At 32.5% G+C, this 25,700-nt stretch overlaps 2 protein-coding genes across 2 annotated transcripts; both read right to left on the bottom strand.

Annotated features, from left to right (window-relative positions):
* Window positions 1–10,765: 10,765 nt before the first annotated feature.
* Window positions 10,766–21,102, bottom strand: Cul4 (cullin 4). Its single transcript, XM_072545666.1, has 5 exons — window positions 20,751–21,102; window positions 18,185–19,267; window positions 16,903–17,708; window positions 14,165–14,317; window positions 10,766–11,051 (listed from the first exon to the last, which is right to left on the bottom strand). Exons 1-5 carry the CDS (start codon window positions 20,869–20,871, stop codon window positions 10,956–10,958), a joined length of 2,259 nt encoding a protein of 752 aa, XP_072401767.1. The 5' UTR covers window positions 20,872–21,102; the 3' UTR covers window positions 10,766–10,955.
* A 1,811-nt stretch (window positions 21,103–22,913) lies between these two features.
* On the bottom strand, window positions 22,914–25,570 carry LOC140451802 (large ribosomal subunit protein uL22). The gene is made up of 4 exons (XM_072545663.1): window positions 25,415–25,570; window positions 25,211–25,300; window positions 24,843–25,115; window positions 22,914–23,165 (listed from the first exon to the last, which is right to left on the bottom strand). The coding sequence occupies exons 2-4, from the start codon at window positions 25,289–25,291 to the stop codon at window positions 22,962–22,964; spliced, it is 558 nt and encodes a 185-aa protein (XP_072401764.1). The 5' UTR covers window positions 25,292–25,300; window positions 25,415–25,570; the 3' UTR covers window positions 22,914–22,961.
* Between the last annotated feature and the right edge of the window lie 130 nt (window positions 25,571–25,700).

Here is a 25,700-nt window from a genome sequence, read left to right as displayed (position 1 = left end):
TTTGTGTGTTTTATTATAATATATTTCAAAAGTGCGTTATATTTCAGACATACAGACAACTACAGAATTCTAGGAAGAATAAATATGAGAAAAAATATTAAGCTTAGAACTAATATAATAAAAGAATGTTGTGCAAACAAAATACAAATAATTTAAAAACCTGTTAATTTTGAAATACTTGAAAAAACGTCAGGAAATAAGTTTAAGAATAAAGGAGACCTGGTGATGGTCCAAGATTCAAGAAAAAATAAAGGAGAAGAGAAAATTATATAAATATTGGCAAGACAATAGGACAAAGGACAAAGATCTTCAAAACTATACGGTCGCCAAAAAGGGAGCGAAAGTGGCAGTAGCAAAAGCTAAAGCAGAAAGCTATACAAATCTCGATCAACTTGATAGCAGAGAAAGAGAAACAAAGATATATAAGCCAAACATAGATCAAAGAAAGCAAAAGATTTTAATCAGATTAGATGTATCCAAGATGAAAATAATAAAATACTAGTTCCTAAGAGATGGAAAAAGTACTTTGACAGTTTATTAAATGAAGCAATTGGCAGAAAACCAGTTAAGTTAACCGAGACAGTAACAACAACGGTTACCAAATGACTAACGTGGAAGTGGTTAAAACACTTATAAAAAAAAGAAAGAAAAAGCAGTTGGACCAGATGATATTCCTAGAGAAGTGTGTAGAGCATTAGGAGAGACATGAACAAGTTAGCTATCAGGGTTATTTAATAGAATTATGGAAGGGGGACAAATAGCAGACGAATGGAGAAGCAGTATATTAGTAGCTGTTAGCTACAGGGCCATAAAATTACTTAGTCACACCATGATAATATGGAGAGATTAATTAATAGACGGATACGTGAACAAAGCACCTGGATCTGATAACATACAAGCAGAAATATTGAAACTATTTGAAAACAACCAACTCAAACTCCTAACGAGTCTACGGAACAAAATCTATGAAACTGCAGAATTTCCTACAGATTGGCTAGTTTCCACCTTCATCCCTCTCCCCAAAAAGGCAAACGCCACCAAATGCTCTGATTACAAAATTATAAGCTTAATGAGCCATGCACTCAAAATCATATATAGAAAACATTAGCAGTGTTCAGTTTGGGGTTAGAAGCCGACTGGGAACGCGAGAGGCCCTATTTCCACACAAGTATTGATACAAAGAGCTCGAGATGTAAATTGTGAAGTCTGCGCATGCTTTATAGACTTTGAAAAAGCATTTGACAAGGTGCAACATCAAAAATTATTTCAGATACTGAAAGAATCTAGTATTGATGACAAAAATTTACGCCTAATTAAAAATTTATACTTACAGCAAAGGGCAACTGTACGAATAGACAACGAAACCTCACAAGAATTCACGATAAAACGGGGAGTACGTCAGGGCTGCATTTTATCACCGACGTTGTTCAATACTTACTCGGAAATGCTGTCCAGGGAAGCTATTGATGGTTTAAGAGAAGGTATAAAAATCAATGGTGAAATCATAAACAATTTAAGATATGCGGACGATACGGTTTTGATTGCTGATAATGCGGAGGATCTGCAAACATTAATAGACCGTGTAGTGGAAGCTTGTGACAGATACGGCATGAAATTAAACTGTAAGTAGACCAAAATTCTTGTAGTAAGTAAAAACGACGTAATACAGCACCAATTCACAGCTAATAATGAACCTTTGAAAATAATCAACAAAATTACATACCTTGGATGCAGCCTAAATAAGGAATGGGACCACTCACAGGAAATAAGATGTCGTATAGAAAAGGCGAGAGCTGTCTTCAATCGCCTCAGGAAGATTTTATGTAATATGCACCTGAACATTGATATAAGAACACGAGTCTTGAGATGCTATGTATTTTCTACCCTTTTATATGAAGTCGAAGCCTGGACCTTGATGGAGGCAACATCCAAATGATTAGAAGCCTTCGAAATGTGGTGCTACCGCCGCATGCTCAGAATTTCCTATATCCATCATGTTACAAACAACACCGTGATCCAAGTTTGTCGCATTGTAACTAGCAAGTTTGTTTTAAACTTGCTGCACGTGATTGACAATGCAAACCTTCTTTTTTGATGTATCAAACTTGTTGTAAGTCTGAATCGAGTTTATATTGTTATCTGGGATAGATTCTCGCGAATAATTAACTAGTAGACAACTTAGTGGAGTATGTGGCTGACATGCAGAACTTCGTGTGAGATATACTTTTAACTTTTTATTTCTATTTATGATTATGCGTTAAAAATAACTGAAATGTAAATTTCATTAAATTCGGTGTATCTTATGTCATATACTTTTGTAAATATATTTGCAGTTTGCTTTATCTTCCACGTAATTTTAATAGGTAATGAATAATATCTAATAATAAAACAACACAAGTTTTGATTTAAAATTAATTTTATTAATACAAAACCTACAATCATCGAAATTATTATTAAAATTAAAATATAGTAAAAATTATCTTCTGGCCGGTAAATAATTAATTGGACTTACACTTGAGATTGCTTAACAGATCAGTCGTTAATTGTACTAAGCAACTTTTAATAAACAAAAATCATTCCAGTGGAACGAAATGTACAAAACCGTGGAAATAACTGTGTACTTAGTACAGTTGTAAAAGCTGTTCGACATGGGATGTAATTAAGCGTAACTATTAGTAGAACTATGTAGAAGAGACGACAGACTAAACCAATCCAAAGGTGAACAACTGTATCTTAATTAACCCATGAACGACAAACCATTACCATATGTCCACAATGTTCAGTCTGAAGGAAACCACTTTTCAATATAAAAATTTTTACTATAAGTAGATAAACATTTTTTTGACAATATTGATTTTATCTGATTGCCAGGAAGGTAACGTTACTGGAATAATAAAGGAGACATGGGAAATAAGCTTTTAAAAAATAGCATGAAACAAGAAACAATGTCTCGTTATTTGCACTGTATAGTTGCGGTAACATACATTGTAGAACGCTTTAAATGCGGCGTTTTAAAAAATAAGTGTGAATGTAATTCCTGAAAAAAAAAGTACCGGTAAAGAAGATTCGAATGCATTTAATAAAAATCTACATAAAAAATTCGGCTTCGATGAAAAACTGTTGGTACAAGTAACTTCTGATTTAACAAAAATTCGACTTTCAACGGTATACAAAATAATTTAATTATGAGTAAAATGAAGAATAAATTAAGTTCATTTAAGTGCATAATGTCGCTAAAGAAGTTTTCACTTCAATAGTATATGACGCACGCATAGTGTATATAATATAGAATTTTTCCTACAAAAATCAATTTACGTCATTCAAGATTTACGGCGTCAGAACCCCACGGCGTTGCCAAAACATCAGAATAGTTAATAAGTGAGGAATTTTCAAAATGTCGAGGTCTGGCTATTAAATAACGAGACTGCGCGCGCAGAAGGCGTACTAGAGGGGAAGAGTGGGAAACGAATGCAGCATTGGATACCTGGAAGTGTCTACTCTTTCAGTACGAAAGCACGTTTTTGTCGCTGTAGTAGTATTTTTTCTGTAGAGGTTAGAAAAGAACGTGTTTTTTTCTCGTGCCGATAACAATATGTGACGAAAAACATGAGCAACGGATTAATGTGAAATGTCTCGTTAAATTAAAAAAAACTCCAACTGAGTGCTATAATTTGTTGAAAAAGTTGTTCTCTATCTCGTGCGCGTGTTTTCGAATGGTATAAATGGTTTTCTGAAGGCCGAGAGAGCGCCGAAGATGACCAACGTCCAGGTCGACCTGTCTCTGTTTCAACTCCGCAAATAGTGACCAAAATAAATGAAATTGTGCGAGAAGATCGTCGTATGAGCATTCACATGATTGCTGAGACTGTAAACGCCGATAAAGAAACTGTCAAAAAAATTTTACATGACGAATTGAACATGAAAGTCTGTGCGAAGTTGGTACCAAAAAATTTGACTCCTGACCAAAAGCTCGTTCGTCAACAGATCTGCTCAGATTTTCTTGAGAGGTTACATGAAGAGCCTGAATTAATGGAAAACATCATCACTTGCGATGAAACCTGGATATTCAAATACGATGTTGAAACTAAGCGATAATCCATGCACTGGATAACTCCTGCATCGCCAAGAATGAGAAAAGCAAGGATGTCGAAATCAACATTTAAAGTCATGCTAATCGTTTTTTTCGACATTAACGGGATTGTGATGACTGAATGGGTTCCAGAGGGTCAAACTATAAACCAAACTTACTATTTGAAAGTTTTGGCAACGCTGCGAGAGCGAGTTCGTAAGAAACGGCCGGAGTTGTGGAAAAACAAGCCGTGGATCTTGCACCAGGACAACGCACCTGCCCATAACGCGTTGTCTGTGAAGCGTTATTTAGCCGCTACAGGCATTCCAGTGCTCGAACACCCGCCATACTTGCCTGATTTAGCACCCTGTGACTTTTTCCTGCTTCCAAAGATAAGATAAAGTCTGCCTTAAAAGGAATCCGGTTCGGTCCGAGTCGATGGAAGAGGTGAAGCAAAAAACGGCGGAGCTCCTAAAAGCTCTAACAAAAGAAGACTTCCAGCATTGCTTTGACCAATGGAAAAAACGAATTGAACGGTGTGTGGCGAGGGAAGGGGAATATATTGAAGGAGAGCATTCGATTGTAGAATAATTTTTAAAATAAAACTCTTTTTCATAAGCAGTCTTGTTATTTAATAGCCAGACCTCGTATTTAAGAATACAGTAGTCAATTTGATTTTTAAAATGAACAAAATAATCACGTTTTCAAAATTTCTTTTTTCACCTTTCAATAACATGGAAAACGTGATACGTTTAATTCATAATATTATAAAAGATCACATAAAAATGTATAATTCAGCCACCAGCTCTATACAGCGACTATTCAGTTGTTTTGGAATTTTTCAAAGGAAATCAGAATATACAACAATTATTAGTTTTTAAAGCTAATCGCACGGTACGATCTTTTCCGAAATCTTATTTAGTGCGGCTAGAAAAATTGAGACGCGTGTAGTAACCTTGTGGTATACATATTATACATAAATAGACACAACTCGAGGACGACTGGAAATGAATAAAATTAATTAAAATTAAATAAAATTCTAAATAACTATAAGCAATTACAAAAAATTAAACAAAATAAAATAAAATGAAAGAAAATGAAGTAAAATTAAATATTATTTAATATATTTAAATGAAATTAAATAAAATGATGTAAAATGAAGAAAAATTAAATTAAATCGAATCTTATCGAATCGAAATATATATATATATATATATATATATATATATATATATATATATATATATATATATATATATATATATATATATAATAAAACAAAAGACAGTTAAGATTTGATTTATATTCGCTTATAGGTATTTCATCCTACCAGGAATCATCAGAGCGGCTAGTACAGAAGCTCTAAAAGTGAAATTAAATCTTTTCCGTCAAAAGAAGCAATAATAAAATTGCTTCAATATGGACGCTATAGCGACATCTGAGAATAAATCACCAAAGTAGAAATGTGAAGATTTCTATTGAAGAAACCAAAATTCAGATTTTTGCTTTAATCTGTGCCTTCTATAAATTGCAAGGCAAAACAGACGATGCTAAAGGTGTAAGAGAGATATGCGGAATCTAAAATATAGTAAAATAAAAAACATCGCACCGTGCGTAGACGATAAGAAAGCTATGGTTCCCCTTCTCGGTCTCTCCCAGAGTGCCTCATCTCGTTTATTGTTTTTTTTTTAATCCATTATAATGAAATATAACGATAATCAAAATGAAGTCATTAAACATAAATACAAGATAATAATGAAAATGTAAATGATAAATAATTTCTATATTATACTTAACAAGTTTTGAAAGTTACTAAAATCTTAAACAAAAAAAAATTGTATGATTAAATTATTTAAAGATTTTAAAGGACTTAAATGTGTGGTGTTTATACAAAAATGTTAACATTTCAGTAATAAGCAGGCAAAAATATTTCAGAAACCGACATATAGTAATAACGCGCTATAAGAAGTATTCACTTCTGTCAGCACTACGCGCTGTTTTTTAAAATTTTTACGTCACTGTACTAGTTACCCTCTCCCCTTTCCGATGAGACCTCATACGTCACGATTCGTCGAGCCGTTCTCGAGCTGTGCGACTTTGCGGCCAATTTTCGTAACGGTGACATGACGGTTGCAAAAATCTGTCGCGTGTTCAATGCTTTTTCACCATCCAGAAAGTGCACAAGGTCGCTAAAGAAGTTTTCACTTCTAAAACAACTTATTGAAGTTTGCATTTTTTTTCTGAATTTTAATAAATGTATACTTACGTTAATTTTAGATTTAACTGTTTTTATAAAGTTGTTTTAGTATCAATAATTCCAACAGTAACAAGAGTAATTACAAGGTGAAATGTAAATAAAAGATGGTCAAAATTAATGTTAGCACACATGATTTATCCTGCTCTAAAGGTATATACCTAAGTAAAAAATAAATATTTTTAATTACAAATTTAACTAGCAGAACAACCAGCCGCCGCAGTATATCATAAAGCAGAACTATCAAAACCTACAAATCTGAGCGTTCTACTATAGGTCTTACCGCAACTATATCGATAACCAGAAATTAGTTCTTTCAGGAAAGGTTTCAAAAGTACAGTCTCTTGTTGACAATTTTAGAAAGAATTTAAAAAGTGTTTTGTGGACAAAAAAGGCATAAACTACAACGAATCATTAGTCAAATACTATGGAACCGCACACAAATTTTTCACATAAGGCACGCATGTCTGTGAATATTAATCTGACGTACATGTATCGAAGTGGGGAGGGTTGATACCTGTGCTAACCAGAGACACATTCTCCCAGCCGTTATACCGTAAATATGAATGCCGAGTCATGTGAATGCTGTGGGTAATGGGACAGTTACTTGTCGTACACTCTTCGCGCTATGTTTCGTTGTCATATCTCTGTCATGTGTTCATGCGTTGGGTGCCCAGGTGCTGAGTTCCATTACTGGACAAAGCAAATTGCGGCGACTCGGCGGAGTGCTATACGCTTTAACATGTCACCCGACATATATGTTTATGACCAAGATATTCTTTAACTCAGGACAGGGGTTTATACCCTATCTGTTTAGCCTAAAGTATATCAACTGTATGTTTTGAATGAAATTTAATCTCCTTAAGCTGCTATTAAAGGGCAACAAAAAATAAGGAATACCAAATCAATATAAGAAATACCTAAGAAAAACAACTGTAATCAGTCGAAGAAGTAAGGTAATAATTATATTATATAAAATGTGTCCATATATGTTATTAAGGCCAGGTTCCTCCAAAAACCGTGTTTTTATATATATAGTACAAACGATATTAAAAAAATCAAACTTTTTACAAGTGAAAGTAGATGCATTGGGCTAATTAAAAAAATTCCTTTTTCAAAATAGCTGCATAAACTCAAAAAAAATTGTTAGTGGGTGTCATCATTTCTTAGAAACGAATCATCTGAAAGCAAAAAAAAATGGTTTCATATTTTGTATCGAATTGGCTATGGTTGGTACTACAATGAAACATTTTTACCGAAAAAAAATAATAAAATGGCGAACATTTTGTACACTTTTGAATGTTTATAACTTTTTTAAATAAAAATAAATATTTTTGGTTGTAGCACCGACCATAGAGACATCTAAAAGAGTTAAATCCCGTTTGGTAAATCTTGATAAGTGAAATAGTTGAAGAAAGAATGGTGTCGAGAAAAGTCGATTAAAGTAAACAGCTGCCGTCTTCTAGCTACGAGGAAAACTTTATTGACAAAAAAAAATTTTGCAACATATGTAATATTAAAGTCAAACTATTTTGAAGCTACAGTAAAGACTATACAGTATGAAACTGCAAATAACATTTTCTTTCTTTATTAATACACAACGGTAATGTGCATTTTGTGCACACTATATATGTTTTCCCTGTACAGCCTGGAAATTTGCATCTGGACCTAGTGCTCTCATCCCAATAGGGAAAATGATCAAGCCCATCTTTACGGATGTCTTCTTAGGGTATTTCTATAGTGGGTCCCTTTTTTCGTTTGTTCTCGTACATCTGCTGAATGCTACAACTTAACGGTCTTCCTACTCTGTTCTGTTTAATTGGTTTTCCGGCTTTGCATAGAGCATCGGCTATTGCCAGTTTGGTATCCAAAAGGGGTAAATCAAATTTCTTCGCTCTTTTGGCTAATAACCAACAGTTTACGGCTGTCATGTCAATGAAATGAAAAAATATTCGTAAATAATATTTCTTCGACCTGGTTTTTATACGATAAAATCCTAACATGGAATCAAGAAGATCTACACCTCCCATTGTAGTTGTTGTAGATTAGGACACTGTTAGGGCAAGGTATCATTTTATGTATACTTTCTTGTTTGAAAAATCTTCTTTTTCTCCCTTTGGTTCACTTCCAGCATAGGTTGACATTGTAGTAACGATTTTGTTATGAAACCAGGACACTACACTGACATCCACATTGTCTATATTGGCTATTTTCTCTACCATATGACCTCTGCTGCGCTTCTGCATTTCTTTCTCAGCTGGCATCACAACTCCAGGAACACGATTAAGTCTTACTGTTCCCAAAGGTAAAATGCTCTCTTTGGTCAGATATATCATAAGAGGTATGCCTCTGAACCAATTTTTAAAAAACAACTTGTAATGTTGATGTTTTGGTATCGAATCTGCTAATTTGACAACCACGTTGCTGCTCATACTAAGATTTGGTGCTTCTAGAGGTACAATATTACTCTGGAAACCAGCAAACAAATTAAAGTCATAGCTGAATCCCGAAATACCACTCAGCACAAAGTTTTTGAAGCCACACTTATGTGATTTTTTTTGGGTTATACTGCTTTAGCTGGCTTCGCGCTTTTGTTGGTACAATCTGTTCGTCTACAGCTAGAAATTCTTCTTTCGGAACCATGAGTAGTCGTTCTTTGATTTGGCTCAGAACAGGTCTAATTTTGAATAATCTGTCATGTCCAGGCTGATCATTTTCAATCATGTCATCATTGTTATTGAAATGCAAGAAACGTTTTATTTCTTCGAATCTGTTACAGCTTATCACATCGCTAACTGTTAGGTGGCCAATATTGGCATTCCAATAGTGTCTTGTTGATGGAAGTTGAATTATCGACATGTAAATAGTAATTCCTATAAATTGTTCTATTTCATATTTTTTATATTAGCTGGTTTATCTGGACGTTGTTGCACTGAGTATAAATTTGACTGGTCTGTGATATGCTCTGTAAGACTATCAGGAAAGAGAAACTTAAAAAATAGGACAGGAGTTTCTAATTGGAAAATCGAAGAAGGTAAATTTTCAGAACCAGTCAATTTTGTATCATTTTCTGATCTTCTCAGATTTCCTTTCACCTAATTATGAGATTTCTTCCTTTTATATCATAGTCTTTCAGACAAAGGGGTATCATCTGAGGATGTGGCAGAAATGACAGTTTCCTTGACATTGCTTGGTAAATTTTCACGCTCCTCATTGTCACTATCTTGACACAATATCATCTCATTTGTGCCGTCTTCATCGGAGAGATCTGATTTTTCACTATTAGTACTATTTGGAATTCTAACTGCATTCCTTGTACCATAAAAGAGTTTCGGATCCATATCTACAAAAACAATCAATGAGTCCATAACTTCATAGTGTGCCATATATAGCACAAATCCTGGTTGGGGTTTTCGAGAAACTTTCACATTCTTAATTTTTAGTACTTACCTAAGCAGATATCTAATATCACAATACAATAAATTTCAATTTTTTCTCGCTGTAAAAAACGTTTTTACTATGAAAAATAACCTCTAACTTCGAGCACTGTTTCACGTGGTTCAGAATTTCAACAAGAATGAACTTGAAACTGCGCACGGCTGTCTATCTCATCGTCAGAACTATGCCGCATATCTCGCTGCCATGCAGCTACGACAAAAATTGAGTTAAACATTAAAAAAAAAATTTTTTTGGTTTGTGCCATTTATGGCACATGATGCGGTAAAGGGTTAAATTGTTACTTTCGGTACACACGGTATGATTTTTGCTTCAGTTGCGTAGGAAAGTTATTTTTAAGTTGCTAATTTGATTATTTGTATCTAACATCTGGTTGTGAACGAGAGAGAAAAGGTAAACACTGATTAAAGTGGCTTTTATCATAACATTACTTATCTTCTTAATAATTTCACAAGGTAAATATTTAAAGACCTCAAATATTGTAACAAGAACCTTATATACCTACACTATATATACAATATAGGAGACATAACTTTTATATTTGGCGTACCGGGTCATTAATCACATGCCAGTAGCAAAAATTAATTTCCATCTTTATTTAACCTTAGCCAAAGAAGCAAAAAAGTACTTTGTGCCACCAACCCCTCCAAACAGACAAAAATTTTGAGTAGTGTGGACCTCTATAACAAGAACCTATATGTGCCCTGCAGTCGATCTTAGGCACCTTTTTTTAAAAATGATGTAAGAACCTTCATATTATACGGAATGTTGGGAGTTGTGGTCTGTAAGTCTCCATGATTGTTTTATTTTTCCGAAAATAGAAATATTGCCAAGAACGGAAATGACTACATGTTTATTGCCAATTGGCAACTGTACAATTTTTATAGCTTCTTTTTGCAATACTTAGTTATAAAATCAAATTATTAGTTGTAAAGTAAACATTTTAAGATACAGACAGATTTAAATTAAAATGAATTGAGACAATAAGATCAGTGAGAATTATATTTTCTAAATAGCGTATTTGTTACTTATATTCGAGGTAGAAAAAATATACAATATAACCAAAAATAAATATAAAACTTGCCAGAATTAAAACTGGACTAGATATTCTTTTAAAAACGTTTAGTAGAAACTATTATTACTTAATCCTAAACAATAATACTAAATAAAAGCGACCTAGGCCACATAGTTGTATTGGTTCGGGTTGTCCTTATCGCGTTCCATGTAGTCTCTATCGATAAGGGATTCAATGCGTTTTTTCAGATCAGCAGGCTAAAAATAATAAAATAATTAAATTAAATATATATATATATATATATATATATATATATATATATATATATATATATATATATATATATATATACGTTCAGCGAAAAAAAAAACGGAGCATATAAATAACATGTATTCGAGTGGACTGCTGAATTTTCACGCAAATAGGTTGCCTCTCCCACCACGTGTTAAACTGAGGGAAGTCACACATCACATTTCAGTGAAGAGCACAGAGCGATATCGGTAGCGGTAATCATTTAAAATCGATGGGGTATGGATGAACTTGAAACGCGAATATTTTTCCGTATTATCTATTACATTTCGGGGGAAAACTTATTGTATATATTAAAATATTGTTTCTTAATAAAATAGCTGGGTGGTTTCTTTTTGACGTAATGGCTTTGAAAATTAAAAATAATTTCGTAAAAACAAAACACAATTATTCTAAAAGAAACTTAAAAGATAAAATTCTAAAACAACTTGAAATACCTATTTGGGCAAAAAAATTAATGAATTAAAGGTTCAGATAACCTTGTTGTGCCAAACAATAACCTAATCTATTAAAAAAAGATACTCTTGTATTTCTGAGTTGATTCAGCGCAATGTTGGCACAATGCTGGACAATTTTCGCCCTTAACTCCATTAATTTCTCGGCACGTTCAAAATTGTGCCGATAAATATTTGATTTAAGACAGCAATAAAAAAATTTGCGGACAAATCTGCTGATCTTGGAGGCCACTTGATTGTACCGTTTGTTGCAATGATGCGGTTGGAAAATGTGCTTTGGAGAAATTCGGTAATAACTGCCCTGGTATTATGACTGGGACATTGTATTGCTGGTACCAAATATCTCCAAAATTCACAGGAAATTACTGAATTGCCGGAACAATTTGATTGTGTAGCAGTTCTAGGTATTTAGTGCCGTTGAGGTTGCCCTCAATAAAAAAGGAACCTAAAACTTAATCCCCCAAAATCCCCGACCAAACATTAAGTTTTTGTGGGTATTGTGTATGCAAAGGAATACTTAATGCTTATTTTCCCGAGGCCCATATCGAACAATGGATGGATTGTGTTTCCTGTGAAGAGAACAGGAATACTTGATACTTATTTTCCCGAGGCCAATATCGAACAATGGATAGATTGTTTCCTGTGAAGAGAAAATGTCGATTCGTCAGTAAATAAAATGTTTAAAAAATTCTGATCATCATTTTGCTTTTCCATCAGCTCCGCACAAAATTCCATTCGTTTAATATTGTCCTGGGGAAAAAGTTCTTGAGTAGTTTGAACTTTATAGCACCGATATCCATTTCTTTTTAAAATACCTCGAACAGTACCTTGGTTTAAGTTTAATTTTGGAGCAATTTTTCTGCTTGAACACGGTTAACTGGCTTCAACAGCGGCACAAACATTAATTTCTTTATTTAAACATTGTTCACTCTTTTGACGAACACGTGATTCACGAAGATTATTTGTGACAGTTTTGAATACACCCACATTTGCGAAATTTTTCAATTATTCAGTCAACTGTGGAACTTAAAGGAACTGATCTATTCTTAAAAGCAACAACGAATACATCTACTATTTCTCGAGTTGAGTGACCTCCAAAATACCAACTTAAAATGTGTATCTTTTCTTCAACTGTATACAGCTTGATGTATTTACGAAATTATTTTATTTTCATACGCTACGGACTAATCTAACAACCACTCAGTGAACTGCGTAGGCTGGGCTGAGAGTGAGATGTGAGACGCGACGGTCAGCCAAGATCAGCTTAAATAAAAATTTCGGTTACTTCCGGCTGACCTCGCAACAAGAGAGAGGAAGTACAGGAGAAAGGCAGTTAAGGAGTTAAGCGATATTTTCTACATGCCAAACTTAACGTTGCTATAATTTATGGTGTTAATGTGTTAACTCTTTTATTGGTAGACTATTTCAAGATTGACAGTGTCAAACCATAAACGCCACGAGGTGGCCTCTTTAAATTACGATTTTTTCTATGGGTCTATAATATCTCACACAGGGATTAAAACAAAGAGTTCAATCATGATTGATTACCAGGTATAACAGCATATTGAAACCAAGCTATGCATGATACATATGCTTACAAGACACTGTCGACTGAGACTAACCTGAGCACACTAAAACTAGTCGTTATACAAAAATTGTATAAACAATAATCCTTTAAATTTCTATACAGCTGTTACCAACATTCCATTCACTAATTAAATCATAACAGAGTTGTTGATAAAGCCATTACGGAAAAAAGATTCTTCTATAATGACCAGCAACATTGTTGATAGCTAAGAATAATTAATGATTTTCTAAAAGTGGAAAGGAAACGGGTTCAATGGATTTCATAGATCGTAGTGAGACATTTTCCCTATACAGTGATGAGTGCCTTAAGAACCGGTAAAATAACGCAAAAGATAGAAAACATAACACGTTGTGAAATAAAAAGAGATGAAAGTAGTAGAGGTGGGAAATTATCGATAGAAACCTCTAATTTACATTAAATTACATTAGGACTATCGATAGTTTCCCACCTTTAGACGTTAGCTTATGAGCTAGTTGACTTCAGTCATAATATTACAAGTATGACGTCGAATATTTACATTTTTTAAATTTCGCATAAAGTAAAAACTGATTGAAGGCAATAAAGCAAATGTAAGTAAACAGTTTAATTAGTAGTAATTTGATAATTAAATCTGTGTTGACGAATACAGAATAACAAGCTATGATAATTCTGTATTGAGAAGAGTGTATGCGACGTCTCAAATCATAGTTTAATATTGATCAATACTTTAATTTTGGATAAAAAAATACTCCTACTTAAACTGTTTTTACTTACATTACGTGGTACGTATTACTATGACTGAAGTGAACCAGCTCATAAGCTAACGTCTAAAGGTGGGAAATTTTCGATAATTCTAATGTAATGTAAAGTAAATTATAGGTTAATATCGATAATTTCTCACCTCTACTACTTTCATCTCTTTTTATTTCACAACGTATTATGTTTTCTATCTTTTGCGTTATTTTGCCGTTTCTTAAGGCACTCATCCCTGTATACATATATTATAGAGCTAAGGAAGATACATTTTAGTATAGCTTACCTTAACAGGAAATTTGAGTTGCAGATATAACTCACTGATGAGCAAATTATGACTGAGTGTTTTCCTCATCTTCATAATGCGCACAATAGCAGCATCAATTTGGTATTGTCTATCTTGGTACACTCTTTCTTCAGTCGCCTTCTGCTCTTCAGACTAAAAAAATATTTTAATTAAAACATGTAAAATAGATTTCCGAATATTCTCTACTGTTATCGAATTTAATAGTCTATGTTCCAGTTTTCTGCATAATTCCATACCTAATATATTGGATCGAAATAATAATAATGACGTTATTAGAAAGAACTTTAACTGTTTCTCAACTACTTCCTATACTTGAATCTAACAGTTATTTGGATATTTAGATTTTAACGTATATACAGGGTGGCCCATCCTATATGTTTAGGTCTCTGTACGGAAAACTACTTAATATCCTAAGTTTTTTCTTCGTAGAACTATACAGGGCCATTAACACTACAATTCAAAAATACTGTGAATTATACAGGGTGCTCCAAAAAAGAGTGATATATCAAAGTTATATTTTTTCTTATGGAACTCCCTCTATTTGAAGACATATTTAAATTTTACGTAAAAAATAAGCTCTATTTTTATGAGGGTTCCCGATACCTAAATACAGGGTGTTTTGATTTATTTCGATTTTTCTAAAAATGTAAGGTTTTTTTAAAAATTTAAACATATGTTTATTATAACAAAATTTTTTACATGGTGGTCAAAATATTGTATGTACAGCGTTAACAGGCCTTTTAGGCCCATTGCTGGATGGATAATTTCCATCGTTTTCTGTTCTTAGCTATCAGCTTCCAATTTCTGATTCCCATCTCTCTGACATCTTCCATCACTACATCTCCCCATTTCTTTCTTGGTCTTCCTCTTTTTTTTTGCCCTCAGGTACTCTCCAAGCGATATTCTTGACTAGTCTATTACCTTGCATTCTTTCTAGATGACCGAGCCATTCTAATATACGTTTTTTCACCACTTTTGTTATTGTAGGGTTAGCATACAAATGGTACACTTCTGCATTAGTTCGTTTTCTCCATTCTCCGTCTACTACTTTTCCACCAAACATTCTGCGAAGTATCTTTCTTTCCCATGCTTCCAATGTGTTCTGTATAGTCTAATTATAGTTTTGTATACTCTTATTTTTGTATTACGAGATATATCTTTGGCCTTAAATATTTTCCTCATGGCTCCAGCACACCTGTTGCTCTTGGTCAGTCTCAGGTTGATTTGAGTTTCTTCCTTACATGTCTGATCAATAAGAGTACCTAAGTACATATATTCATCCACCTTCTCGAATTCTACAACTGATCCATCCTCCACCTCCAATTTAAAGGATCCCCTGGTGTTTATTCCTTTTTGCTCAAGATCTCTATGTACTTCGATTTATTAATTATTAACTTTCAGTCCCATTTTAGAGCTTTCCCGAATCAGTCTTTTTGCTATATTTGATAGTTCTTTTCCATTTCTTGCAATGAGAACCACATCATCAGCGTATGCTAAGCATTGGTGCTCCTTGTATAAAATAGAATTTTTTCTAGAACTATATTGAATAGCAATGTAGACAACGGGTCTCCTTGGCGAACACCTTTTTTCACTTCAAATTCTTCTGTACCATTAAGTCTTTCATAAATGACGTTAGACATTATTTTGTATGCTGCATTCAACAGCGTGATTCCATGGTAGTTTCCACATTCTAACTGATTTCCTTTTTTATGTAATGGTACAATAATACTGCTATTCCACTCCGCTAGTAGCTGTTTATTCGACCATATCTTTGTTATCAATTCATGTATTGTTTTTGTAGTGCGTCTCCTCGTTCCTTCAGTAACTCCGATGCTATTTGATCCGATCCCGGTGCTTTATCCACTCTATACAATAATAATGAAAATTATAATATGTACAAACATTTTAATCTATACTTATAAAATTAAATATTACTGTCAAATTTAGGTGTACGAAGTAGTTAACGAAACTTGAAGGCCAGTCAAGTTTTTCTAATAACGTCAAAACATATCAGTTGATCCATTTAAGAAAATTAAGAAATTTTTATATACACGTTTTGAATCACCGTTTATATCAAATATTATATTATTCACAAAATGTTAAAGTTTGATCAAAATAAACGATACTAAAAAAAATTTTACTTCACAAAATGTTTGCAATTTTATTATTTATAAAGATACAGTGTGTCAAATCGGACACTGTTTCAAAATAAAATTGGTCATATCTCGTAAAACACTTGGTTTAAGGTAGCATAACTTTGTATTGAGAAAATTCTCAACATTTGTTATATTTAAAAAATGGGAGTATTAATCAACTTCAGGTATAACCGGAAATGGTAGTAGACTCTTATTTTAATTATGTCAAGTTTCTATAAAACATCTAATTGGAACTCCCAAATAATCACCCTGGATTTATATAAATGGCTAAGATTTTTCTTGAAATTTAAGTTGGTTTTTTATTCATGTTATCTTGGCTTGTCTCTAATGGTCTATTTCAGTTTTTATTAAGTGACTCTTTTGATCACTTTTAAAAGATAATGTTCTTTCCTAGAGTTATTTTTTAACATGTATCCTGCACTAGCCTTTTATTTTAACTTTACTTAATCGCTTGGTCAGTGTGGAAGATTATAAACCGAAAACACTTTATACAATGAGATTTATGTCCAAAATGAATATAACACACAGTAGAATAGAATAAAATAAAAATAATGTACTTACTGTTTCCTTCATTTGTATTTGATTGATTTTAATTCTATACAGCTTGTTCGTAAAATCATTATTGAATCTAAATTTATCATTGTCTTCAACATCCCTACCTTTAGGAATTTTATTCAAAACTCTAGCTTTTCCACAAGCCAAAGACTGCAATGTTCTTCGCAGTTCTCCATCTTCTATGTTAGTAGCTGCTTTTATGTCCTCCAAACTCAGCTCATCATAATCATTAAATAACAGAATAATGACAGTTTGAAAAAGGGAGACAACCAATTCTTTTTTTCCACCTTTAAAGATTGCTTTTAAGACACAGTGTCCTAATGTTGGCTGGAACTGAAGTTTTCTTCCACTGTGTTTGCTGAGATAAAAGTCTTTAAATACATCTTGAAACTTTACCATGTGATATGGAAGGCTGACCTCCATTGCTTGATAGGTGGGCCAGTAGCCCATGGTGAGAATGCTCACTGACATGTCAATTGGTGCCAAATTTCGACTGTTAACACTCAAATGCTGTTTAAACGCCACATTAATATCTTTACTTAATTCCATATCTTTAAACATGCCTTCAAGTTTTGATGTGAAGCCTCCTCCACACTCCTGTTTGAGCTTGCTTAACATGCTCTTTTCAGCATCCACACTGGCGGATTTACCCACCAGTAGCCTCTTCGCTAGGTCCTTTTTATAAAACGCCTCAAACACATCTTTGCCTTGAATGAAACGGAATATAACCATTATTTTATCTAATAGTTTTTCTAATTCTTCTTCAGTAGCCTCTTTATTGCCAGCACGAAGTTTATAATCCACAAATTTTGCTAAAAAATATTTTATATTATTATCGGCAAAAAAAGATACTAAACAACTAAACTGGTTATTGAAAATACTAAAGATACACAAATTATTATTTTTATAATATTATATATAATTATATTGACACAATCAGGCCACAATAACTATTCTTTTTTTTTTTCTTAGAACCATAGATGCTCTGAACTGGTGTTAATGCCTCCTCAAAGTCATTATGTAAATATTTTTCTTGGAATATACATAAAGTGTCTTATTTAAGAGATTGAAGGAAGCTTGAATTTTTCATGATAGGTACTGAAATATGTTACAAGTGGTAACAATAATAGAGACAGATTGGAATGGGCATGTAATGACACAGGCATAGACCACAATGATACAGGGTGACTTAGCTTTAACACTGTTAAAAAATATGTTGAGAGATAGGGAAGTTTCAACTGCTCCTTGAACTTGTAAATGAGTTCTTAGTCAAAAGAGATATACTTACCAATAAGTTCAGCAGGTTTATTGGTTCTTTGATTAACAAAATGTTCAAATGCTTCTTTAAGGGAATTGGTAAACTTCTCATTTTTAGTAAAACATGTACAAACAACATTATCCATTGCATCTTTAAAATCAAGTAGTTCCTGAACCATTGACTTATCTTTCTCTGGATCAATAACAATAGTCTTTCCTCTCGTTTTAATATACCCATTAAAAGCAGTGCACAGTTCTGCAGTTCCATTTTTTACACGGGCTAATAATGTGTACAACAAAGTTAAATCACTTATTCTATTTTCATTCATCAATTGCTTTAGACCCTTCTGTAGGATTTGACTAATATGTTCACTGATCAATTGTTTTTCAACTGTGTGAATAAGCTGTTTTTCAGTTGTATCATTTAGATAATGAATAACTCTATCTCTCTCTTCCTTAATTCTTTTATCAATATGGTTTAGATAATCAGGAACATCCAGCAATTGTATAAGTCTTTGTCCCTCTGCTGCATAAAGGCGTTCTGTGGCTTGTAAGAATTTCTGTTCAAATGCCTTATCATAAATTTGTAAGTCAGTCAACATCCGCAAAAGGGATTTCAGAAGAGTTCTATCAACTTGGTCTCCTTGTCGTTCCTTCTCAATTAACATTAGTAGGCCTTCAACTACTCTAGTTTGTACAAGGGTATTTAAGAGTATATATTTACTAAATGTTTCCAACCCCATGTCCCAAATAGACATCAAATGAGAAGAATTTTGAAGCACATAAGTTCTGTCCAAATGTAAAAATATGCTTCTAATCATTTTCATTTGATTACAATAGGCGGACCATGTATCATTCATCTTTTTCAAAAATAAAAGGCGATCCATAGATTCTGCTAAAAATTGCTCAATATTTTGGGCAACATGTACCTCAACTAAATCATACAATCTGTCATATACTATGGGTGCCATTTTATGATTACACATATTAGCTACAGCCTGATAAAGTTCTTCTAAAGCATATTGATTTCCTGTTGCATTCTGAATAGCAATAACAGCACTTTTTAGCTTATCCCAAGTATCTTCCATATAATGTGGAGGGAGTCGTGGCTCACCTAAAACAAAAGGTAACATCAGCATAGTTATTAGTGATTTCATAAGATAAGGTAGAGTGGACTGATTCACAAAAAGTATAAATCAGTATAATTTCACTCTGATGTCCTGTTAAACCAAGCAACCAAGCTAGAGATCTAGTGTCTAACCCAGGTGAAAAGTAGGGTTGAGAACTAACTGGTCCATTAAATAGGGGGTTTGGCATTGGGCTAACTATCCAACCCTGTAAAAAATTACATATTATGAAAGGTAAAGAGAAAGAAGCCAGACTATCTAAAGTTACAGCTCTGCTCATGAAAGAAATGCATAAAGCCAAAGCAGATATCATTGTTTTACAGGAGATGAGGTAGACTCACTTAGGAATCCTGGAAAAAATAACTACAATATTTACAACAGGGGACATCCTAGTTGTCAAGAATTTGATACCGGATTTAGTGTGAATAGTAGGATTAAACACAATGCAATTGACTTCAAAACTATTGATCACTCAATATGTTGAATAAGGCTTAAAAGAAAGTTTGCTAATGTTAGCAATTGTAAGTATTTATGCACCAACTGAAGAAAAAGAGGATAATGAAAAAGATATGTTCTATGAGGCACTGGACCTGGAGTAAGGTAAGTGCCCAAAAATGATGTTAAAATAATAGCAGCAGACTTTAATGCCAAAGTCGGAAGAGAGAATACCTTTTCTCCCATTATCAGTAAAGAGAGCTTACACGCAAATTCAAAAATGACAACAAACTGAGACTCATAAGCTTTGATATGATTAAGAACATGGTAATAATATGTGGTACACAATTCCCCTACAAAGACATACATAGGGGAACTTGGAAATTCCCTGATAATGAGACATTTAACCAAATAGACCATATAGTCTGCTTAACTTTTTAGATCTTTCAGAGGAGCTAACATAGATAGTGATCACTAGGTTAAGACATGGTTTAAAGAAAGAGTATCCAATCAAAAAAGAAGATAGAAAAAGGGAGAGAAAAAATAAATATTCAAAAACTAAGAGATCCAGACATAGCAAATGTATGAGAGCAAATAGAAGATGAAATTAGGGCAGAAAACATAGAAGAAGAATATATTAATTGAGAATGATTTTGTTCACAATAAGTTGTCTATAAGTTGATCTTATCTCTTTCTTAACAATGCATAAGAATCTAGCTTATATTTAAGTGAACTATTAGAATGAATGACATTGCTATTAGAAACTATCCTGATTTATATTTATTATTGTCTATTTATTAATACAATTGATTAAGGTTTGTTGCACTGTAAATTTTATGGTGCTGTAACATTAATAATAGTAGAATAATGATTATACTAATTCTGGGTTGAAAACAAACAAATAAATTATAATCTTAAACAAGAAGAGCTTCTAAAACTGTTTTCTTGTGGCATGTTTAAGTTCTATTGTATTTATATGGGATTAACTCAATCAGTTGTAATTTAATCCCACATATTATATGAAAAGGTACTTACTCTTTAGATTCTTTATTATTAATTTCTTTGTGGTCGGTTTGATGTTAATTAAATTTATGCTTCTATTGGGAACGTTGGAAAAGTTTGGTCTGCCGACGCTATTATTTGTATTTTGACTCATTTTGTTTTTGTTTTCAGTAATATTTAAAAATATGTTAGGAACTGTCCTATATGTTATTTGAAATCTAAATCCATAACATTAATTTAAAAATAACAAACCACTATTACTAGACTAATAACGAATACATCTATTTTTTAACATAATAAGTGATAATAATATGCAAATATTTTCCTTTGAGCTGAAAGAATGCATAAATCTATGAAGTGATCTATGAAAGAATGTCAAAATTTTTCGAGGTGTATATGCACCGAACAACATGCGTTGTTCGGTGGTATATGTCATGACTCATGATAGCCAATGGTATAACTTAAAAATCATAAAGTTGTTAAATCTCAAATTTCGAAAATCTAGAATACACAAAAAGAAACTTGAAGTTTTCTTAGACATGAGTTTCAAATTGTCACTGCTCGATTTAAAAAAATATATTCTATTAATTTAATAAAAATAAAAGTTTTTTTTGATGTAAACATTTAATTTTAAATCGACAATAGCGTTCGTTTGTAGCTGGCACGAACTAAAACTGATGTGACATATGACAAGACTTCTGTTCTGTGGTTTGGCAGTTCTGACTCTATTTTTGTTTACATTTTCATTTTACATTGGATTGATGGGATTCATAATCATTTTGGTTCTGATATAAAGTACAAGTCACTTTAAAGTAATTATGAAATAGGAGTTAATCAGATACATTTTCTCTCACTGTTGACGTTTATTTTGATTAGTAGATGGGGTACATTTTCGGGGGATATTTTTTAAATTATTTTCAGTGGAAAATCATAGTCAAATTCTATATTGTAGTCCATTTTCTATAAAGTAAATAAACATTACAATTAAAAATTGGATATTAAGAAACCTAGATTTTTGTACAAGGTAATGTATTCCTCAACAGGGGATGACAATCAGTAATTTAATATTGACAATCTGTATCATATACTTATTATGGGATAAGACAAGGAGATTCCTGAGTCCTCTATTGTTCAATCTCATTATGAATGAAATAATAAAGGATACCAAATATAAAATAACTTAAAAATATCTGCTATGCAGTCAAAGCAATACTACTCTTTCAAAGTGAAGATGATTTAAAACATATGCTGCACCAATATAACTGCCAGAAAATTTAACATGTTAATTTCCCCAAAAAAGATAAAATGCATGGTTATAATAGCAAATTTACTAAGATGTAAATTGGAACTGGAAGGTCGGATAATAGAACAAGTGATCGAGTTTAAATATCTAGGCATCACATTTTCTAGCTAGAGAAGTGGAAGATTAAGTCAATAGAGTAAACAGAGCCACAGGTAGCCTAAATGAAACAATATGGAGAAATAAAAATATCAGGAAAGAAATGAAAATTAGAATTTACAAAACAGACCAGATATAGGAGGCAGAAATATGACCTAACAGAGGGCAAAAAGAATGTTAGAAAGAGTAGAGATGAAAATACTTAGAAAACACTATGGAACAGAGCTAGAAGTACACATATATGACATAGATGCAAAGTGAAGAACAATCAAGGATTGAGTAAGAAATGGAATGATCATATAAGCCAAATGACAACAAATAGAGTGGTAAAGACAACAAGAAACGGTTCCCTAATAGAAAGACCACAAAAATGATGGAACAACAACTTACTGGAAGCACATTAAAAAACAGTCAAACATAAAAAGAGTTACATCTACTGCATATATATATATATATATATATATATATATATATATATATATATATATATATATATATATATATATATATATATTGGATTGAGGAATTATCATTTCTAAGCATTCATCAGTAATATTTTGAACCACTTACCAGCAAATACTATTCTAAACCGAATTTAAAATCATTCATTTCTCCCTTAATAGAAAAAGTTCTTCTGAAGGTACATTCCTAAACATAGGAAAGCATAATGCTCTGTAAAAATATCATATAGTAATCTAACAGAAATTAATAATCCTTAATTATTTACTGTCACTTATTTTATGATACTTCTCCATGGTGAAAACTACTTACATGCCAATTATAAATAAAAATAAAACTAATTGTGGCAATCAATTTTTATTATTAACAGGTGACAGAAAGAACATTTAATGGGTCACGGCTGGGGGTGCTTTTGGTCTCTTCACTTTGTCAAGCGTTGATTTCTTTTTCTGTGATGCCTTTTTGGGAGCATCTTGTGAGGATTCTCCTTCAGTTAACCATAATTCGATATGGCAAGGTGAAGACATGTAAGGATTGATCCTACCATGGGCTCTGTATGTACGACGCCTCAAACACGCTGCTCTGTTTACCTGAAAAAGTATACATCAATACAATGCATATTTTAACGAAAAACTTTATCAAATAATAAAGATCAAATACCATACAGGAGAAATTATAATAGTGCCTAATCTTTATTCAAATGAGGTGAATTTTACTGCATTACCGTTCACATTTACAAGCCAGTTAATCTTTTGGCTATTGGTAAATGCAAATCCAGTTAGAAGGAATTGTATGTTTACTCTTTTCAGTGAACAAGTATGTGTATACACTTTTATCTATTTGTTTATTTAAAACATAATTCATTCAATAAGGAATCCACTGGATTTTATAAATTTTACTAATTATTATTAGTAGTGGTCATTATTATTGGATGTTATTATAAACTCATTGGTCAGAGAGGAAGATCCAGAACAAGGTTCCTTGATAAAATTGATGAAGACATGAGAAATATGAGAATACATGCTTGGCAGAAGAAGGCAATGGATAGGGACAACTGGAGAGAAATTATTGAGGAGTATATATTAATACACCCCTGTCACAAAAAATGCACTCTTAAAACAATTTTGTTTAAATTATTTTACAAGCATAATCAAACTCTGAAATAAACAAAAGATTTTTTTATAATAAACTTGAAATTAATGTGTGCATTACGTGGTTAAAGAGTTAAAGTACCAATTCAATTTAATTTTCCTAAAGATCAATTAACTGGGTGAAAAGAACATTTTCTGATCAGCATTCATATCAGGGTCTAGTAGATTAAGGTAAAAATTTGGCAGTAGGTATAAAAAATCACTTGAAGCAGACTAATTTTAAGGTACAAAAACATTGGATACCTCGACCATATTCTGAGAGGAAAAAAATATGCAATCCCTCAACTAATCATCCAAAGAAAGATTGAAGGCAAGAGAGAAGTAGGTCGCAAACAAATGTCGTGGCTACGGAACATAAAAAACTGGACAGGCATAAATAACACTTTTGATCTTTTGCATGCCGCAAAAGACAGATGTCTGGCCTTAGGATAATTTGTCAACACACTATAAGAAGATCATAGCTGATTCTGAGTTGAGCATAGTTTGTGCTTATTGCCAAATGAAAAATAGACTACACTGGGAATTCACATTTCCTCAAGAGAATTTTCTCCCCAAAAATCATATGACCATTAGAACTGTATAGTCTAAGAAACTTATAGGTGTAGATTGAAATTTGAAAAAAATTGATGCAATTTGTTTTAAAACAATAGCAGAACTTAATAACTGATGTACAGATAACAATGCCAAATAGATGATTCTGGATTTGGTATATTTGGTTTTGTAAAGAATTATCCATATTTAATATTTTGTTATTTTTATTTTAGGCATTACATTATTTTTTAGGCACCCACAAACTTGCTTTCAAAGTATTAAGCAGTTTCTTAATGTGTTTATTTTAAGTATCATTCATACATCAACATATTCCTTGAAGGATATGATTTACATAGATTTAAAAATTATGTGACATTACTTCCAACTGAATCTGAATAAAAACATGGACTATTATTGTCAAAGGCCTCATTCAACATAGTATACTTAAATATGTTTAGTTTTAAGCAGTTTCTTTATTTTTGTTTATTTTAAATGACATTCATATGTGACATTGATATGATTTAAACAGATTTAAGAATGATGTGACATTACTTGTATAGAACTAAGAAATATGTAAATATTTACCTGAATATGTTCTACTACTAATCTGTCTACATCCAGTCCACTGTAGTCTGCATTGCTTTCAGCATTTCTCAAGAGTTGTAAAAGAAACTCTGCTGACTTTTTAGGCCATCTTCCCTGAGTGGTACCAAACTGTTTTGCTTGGGCACAACGACCTACTCCACCATTAAACCTTCTAAATGGTATACACTCCTTCTGAATTATTACGTTCTTTAAATACGCTACTGCCCTTTTGAGAGGCATCTTCCTAATTGCATTTGCAGTTTCACATGTGTTCTACAAAACCATGGAGTTGAATTACTAATATAAATATACATTTGACAGGTTATGTCCAATAGTGTTCCTTAGTTGTATATAGTTCAAATTCTTACCTTAAAGTGTACTCTTAAGTTTGAACCTTTAGCTTTGCAAGATTTTGCAGCATTTTCTGGCTCACGTGCGTATCGGCCCATTTTTTAAACCTAAAATCAAGTCTTCTTTTAACAAAAGTTAAAGTTTTCAGTTTGTTTATATAAGTTATTTTTGAAAATATAAGAAAAAATATGTTAATTTACTAATAAAAAACATTTCCTCACTTTTGTTAAAAGTACGTTTTTTACGGGATGCTTTGTATTTTTTAAGATTTATTTCATGTCCACACCTCTCTAAAGAGAGTTTTAATAAGAAGGAAGGAATAGTTTACTGTTTTGCCAACATAAATTTTTGAACTGTCATCTGTCATATGCCAATCCTTAACAATTTGTGCCAATCACACAAACAAAAATTATTTTTAACCAAACTCATACAAATCGAAAGCACAGAATAAATATCAATCAGAATACCCACTCTCAGATGCCGCCTTTGAAGTTGAATATTTTATTT

This window comes from Diabrotica undecimpunctata, chromosome 10 (assembly GCF_040954645.1).
Source record: "Diabrotica undecimpunctata isolate CICGRU chromosome 10, icDiaUnde3, whole genome shotgun sequence".
In the NCBI taxonomy this organism is placed as follows: domain Eukaryota; kingdom Metazoa; phylum Arthropoda; class Insecta; order Coleoptera; family Chrysomelidae; genus Diabrotica; species Diabrotica undecimpunctata.
The sequence above is the reverse complement of the archived record's forward strand: the minus strand, read 5'-3'. Positions and strand labels throughout refer to the sequence as shown.

Excerpts from the sequence above, each read along its gene's own strand:
- Cul4 (XM_072545666.1), bottom strand. The coding sequence starts at position 20,871 with ATGAGTCAAAATACAAATAATAGCGTCGGCAGACCAAACTTTTCCAAC. Across the intron at positions 19,268-20,750 it reads AATAATAAAGAATCTAAAGA|GTGAGCCACGACTCCCTCCA; the intron begins GTAAGTACCTTT and ends CTTTTGTTTTAG. Across the intron at positions 14,318-16,902 it reads AAATACAAATGAAGGAAACA|TCTGAAGAGCAGAAGGCGAC; the intron begins GTAAGTACATTA and ends ATATTTTTTTAG.
- LOC140451802 (XM_072545663.1), bottom strand. The coding sequence starts at position 25,291 with ATGGGCCGATACGCACGTGAGCCAGAAAATGCTGCAAAATCTTGCAAA. Across the intron at positions 25,116-25,210 it reads ACTTAAGAGTACACTTTAAG|AACACATGTGAAACTGCAAA; the intron begins GTAAGAATTTGA and ends ATGGTTTTGTAG. Across the intron at positions 23,166-24,842 it reads TAGTAGTAGAACATATTCAG|GTAAACAGAGCAGCGTGTTT; the intron begins GTAAATATTTAC and ends ATACTTTTTCAG.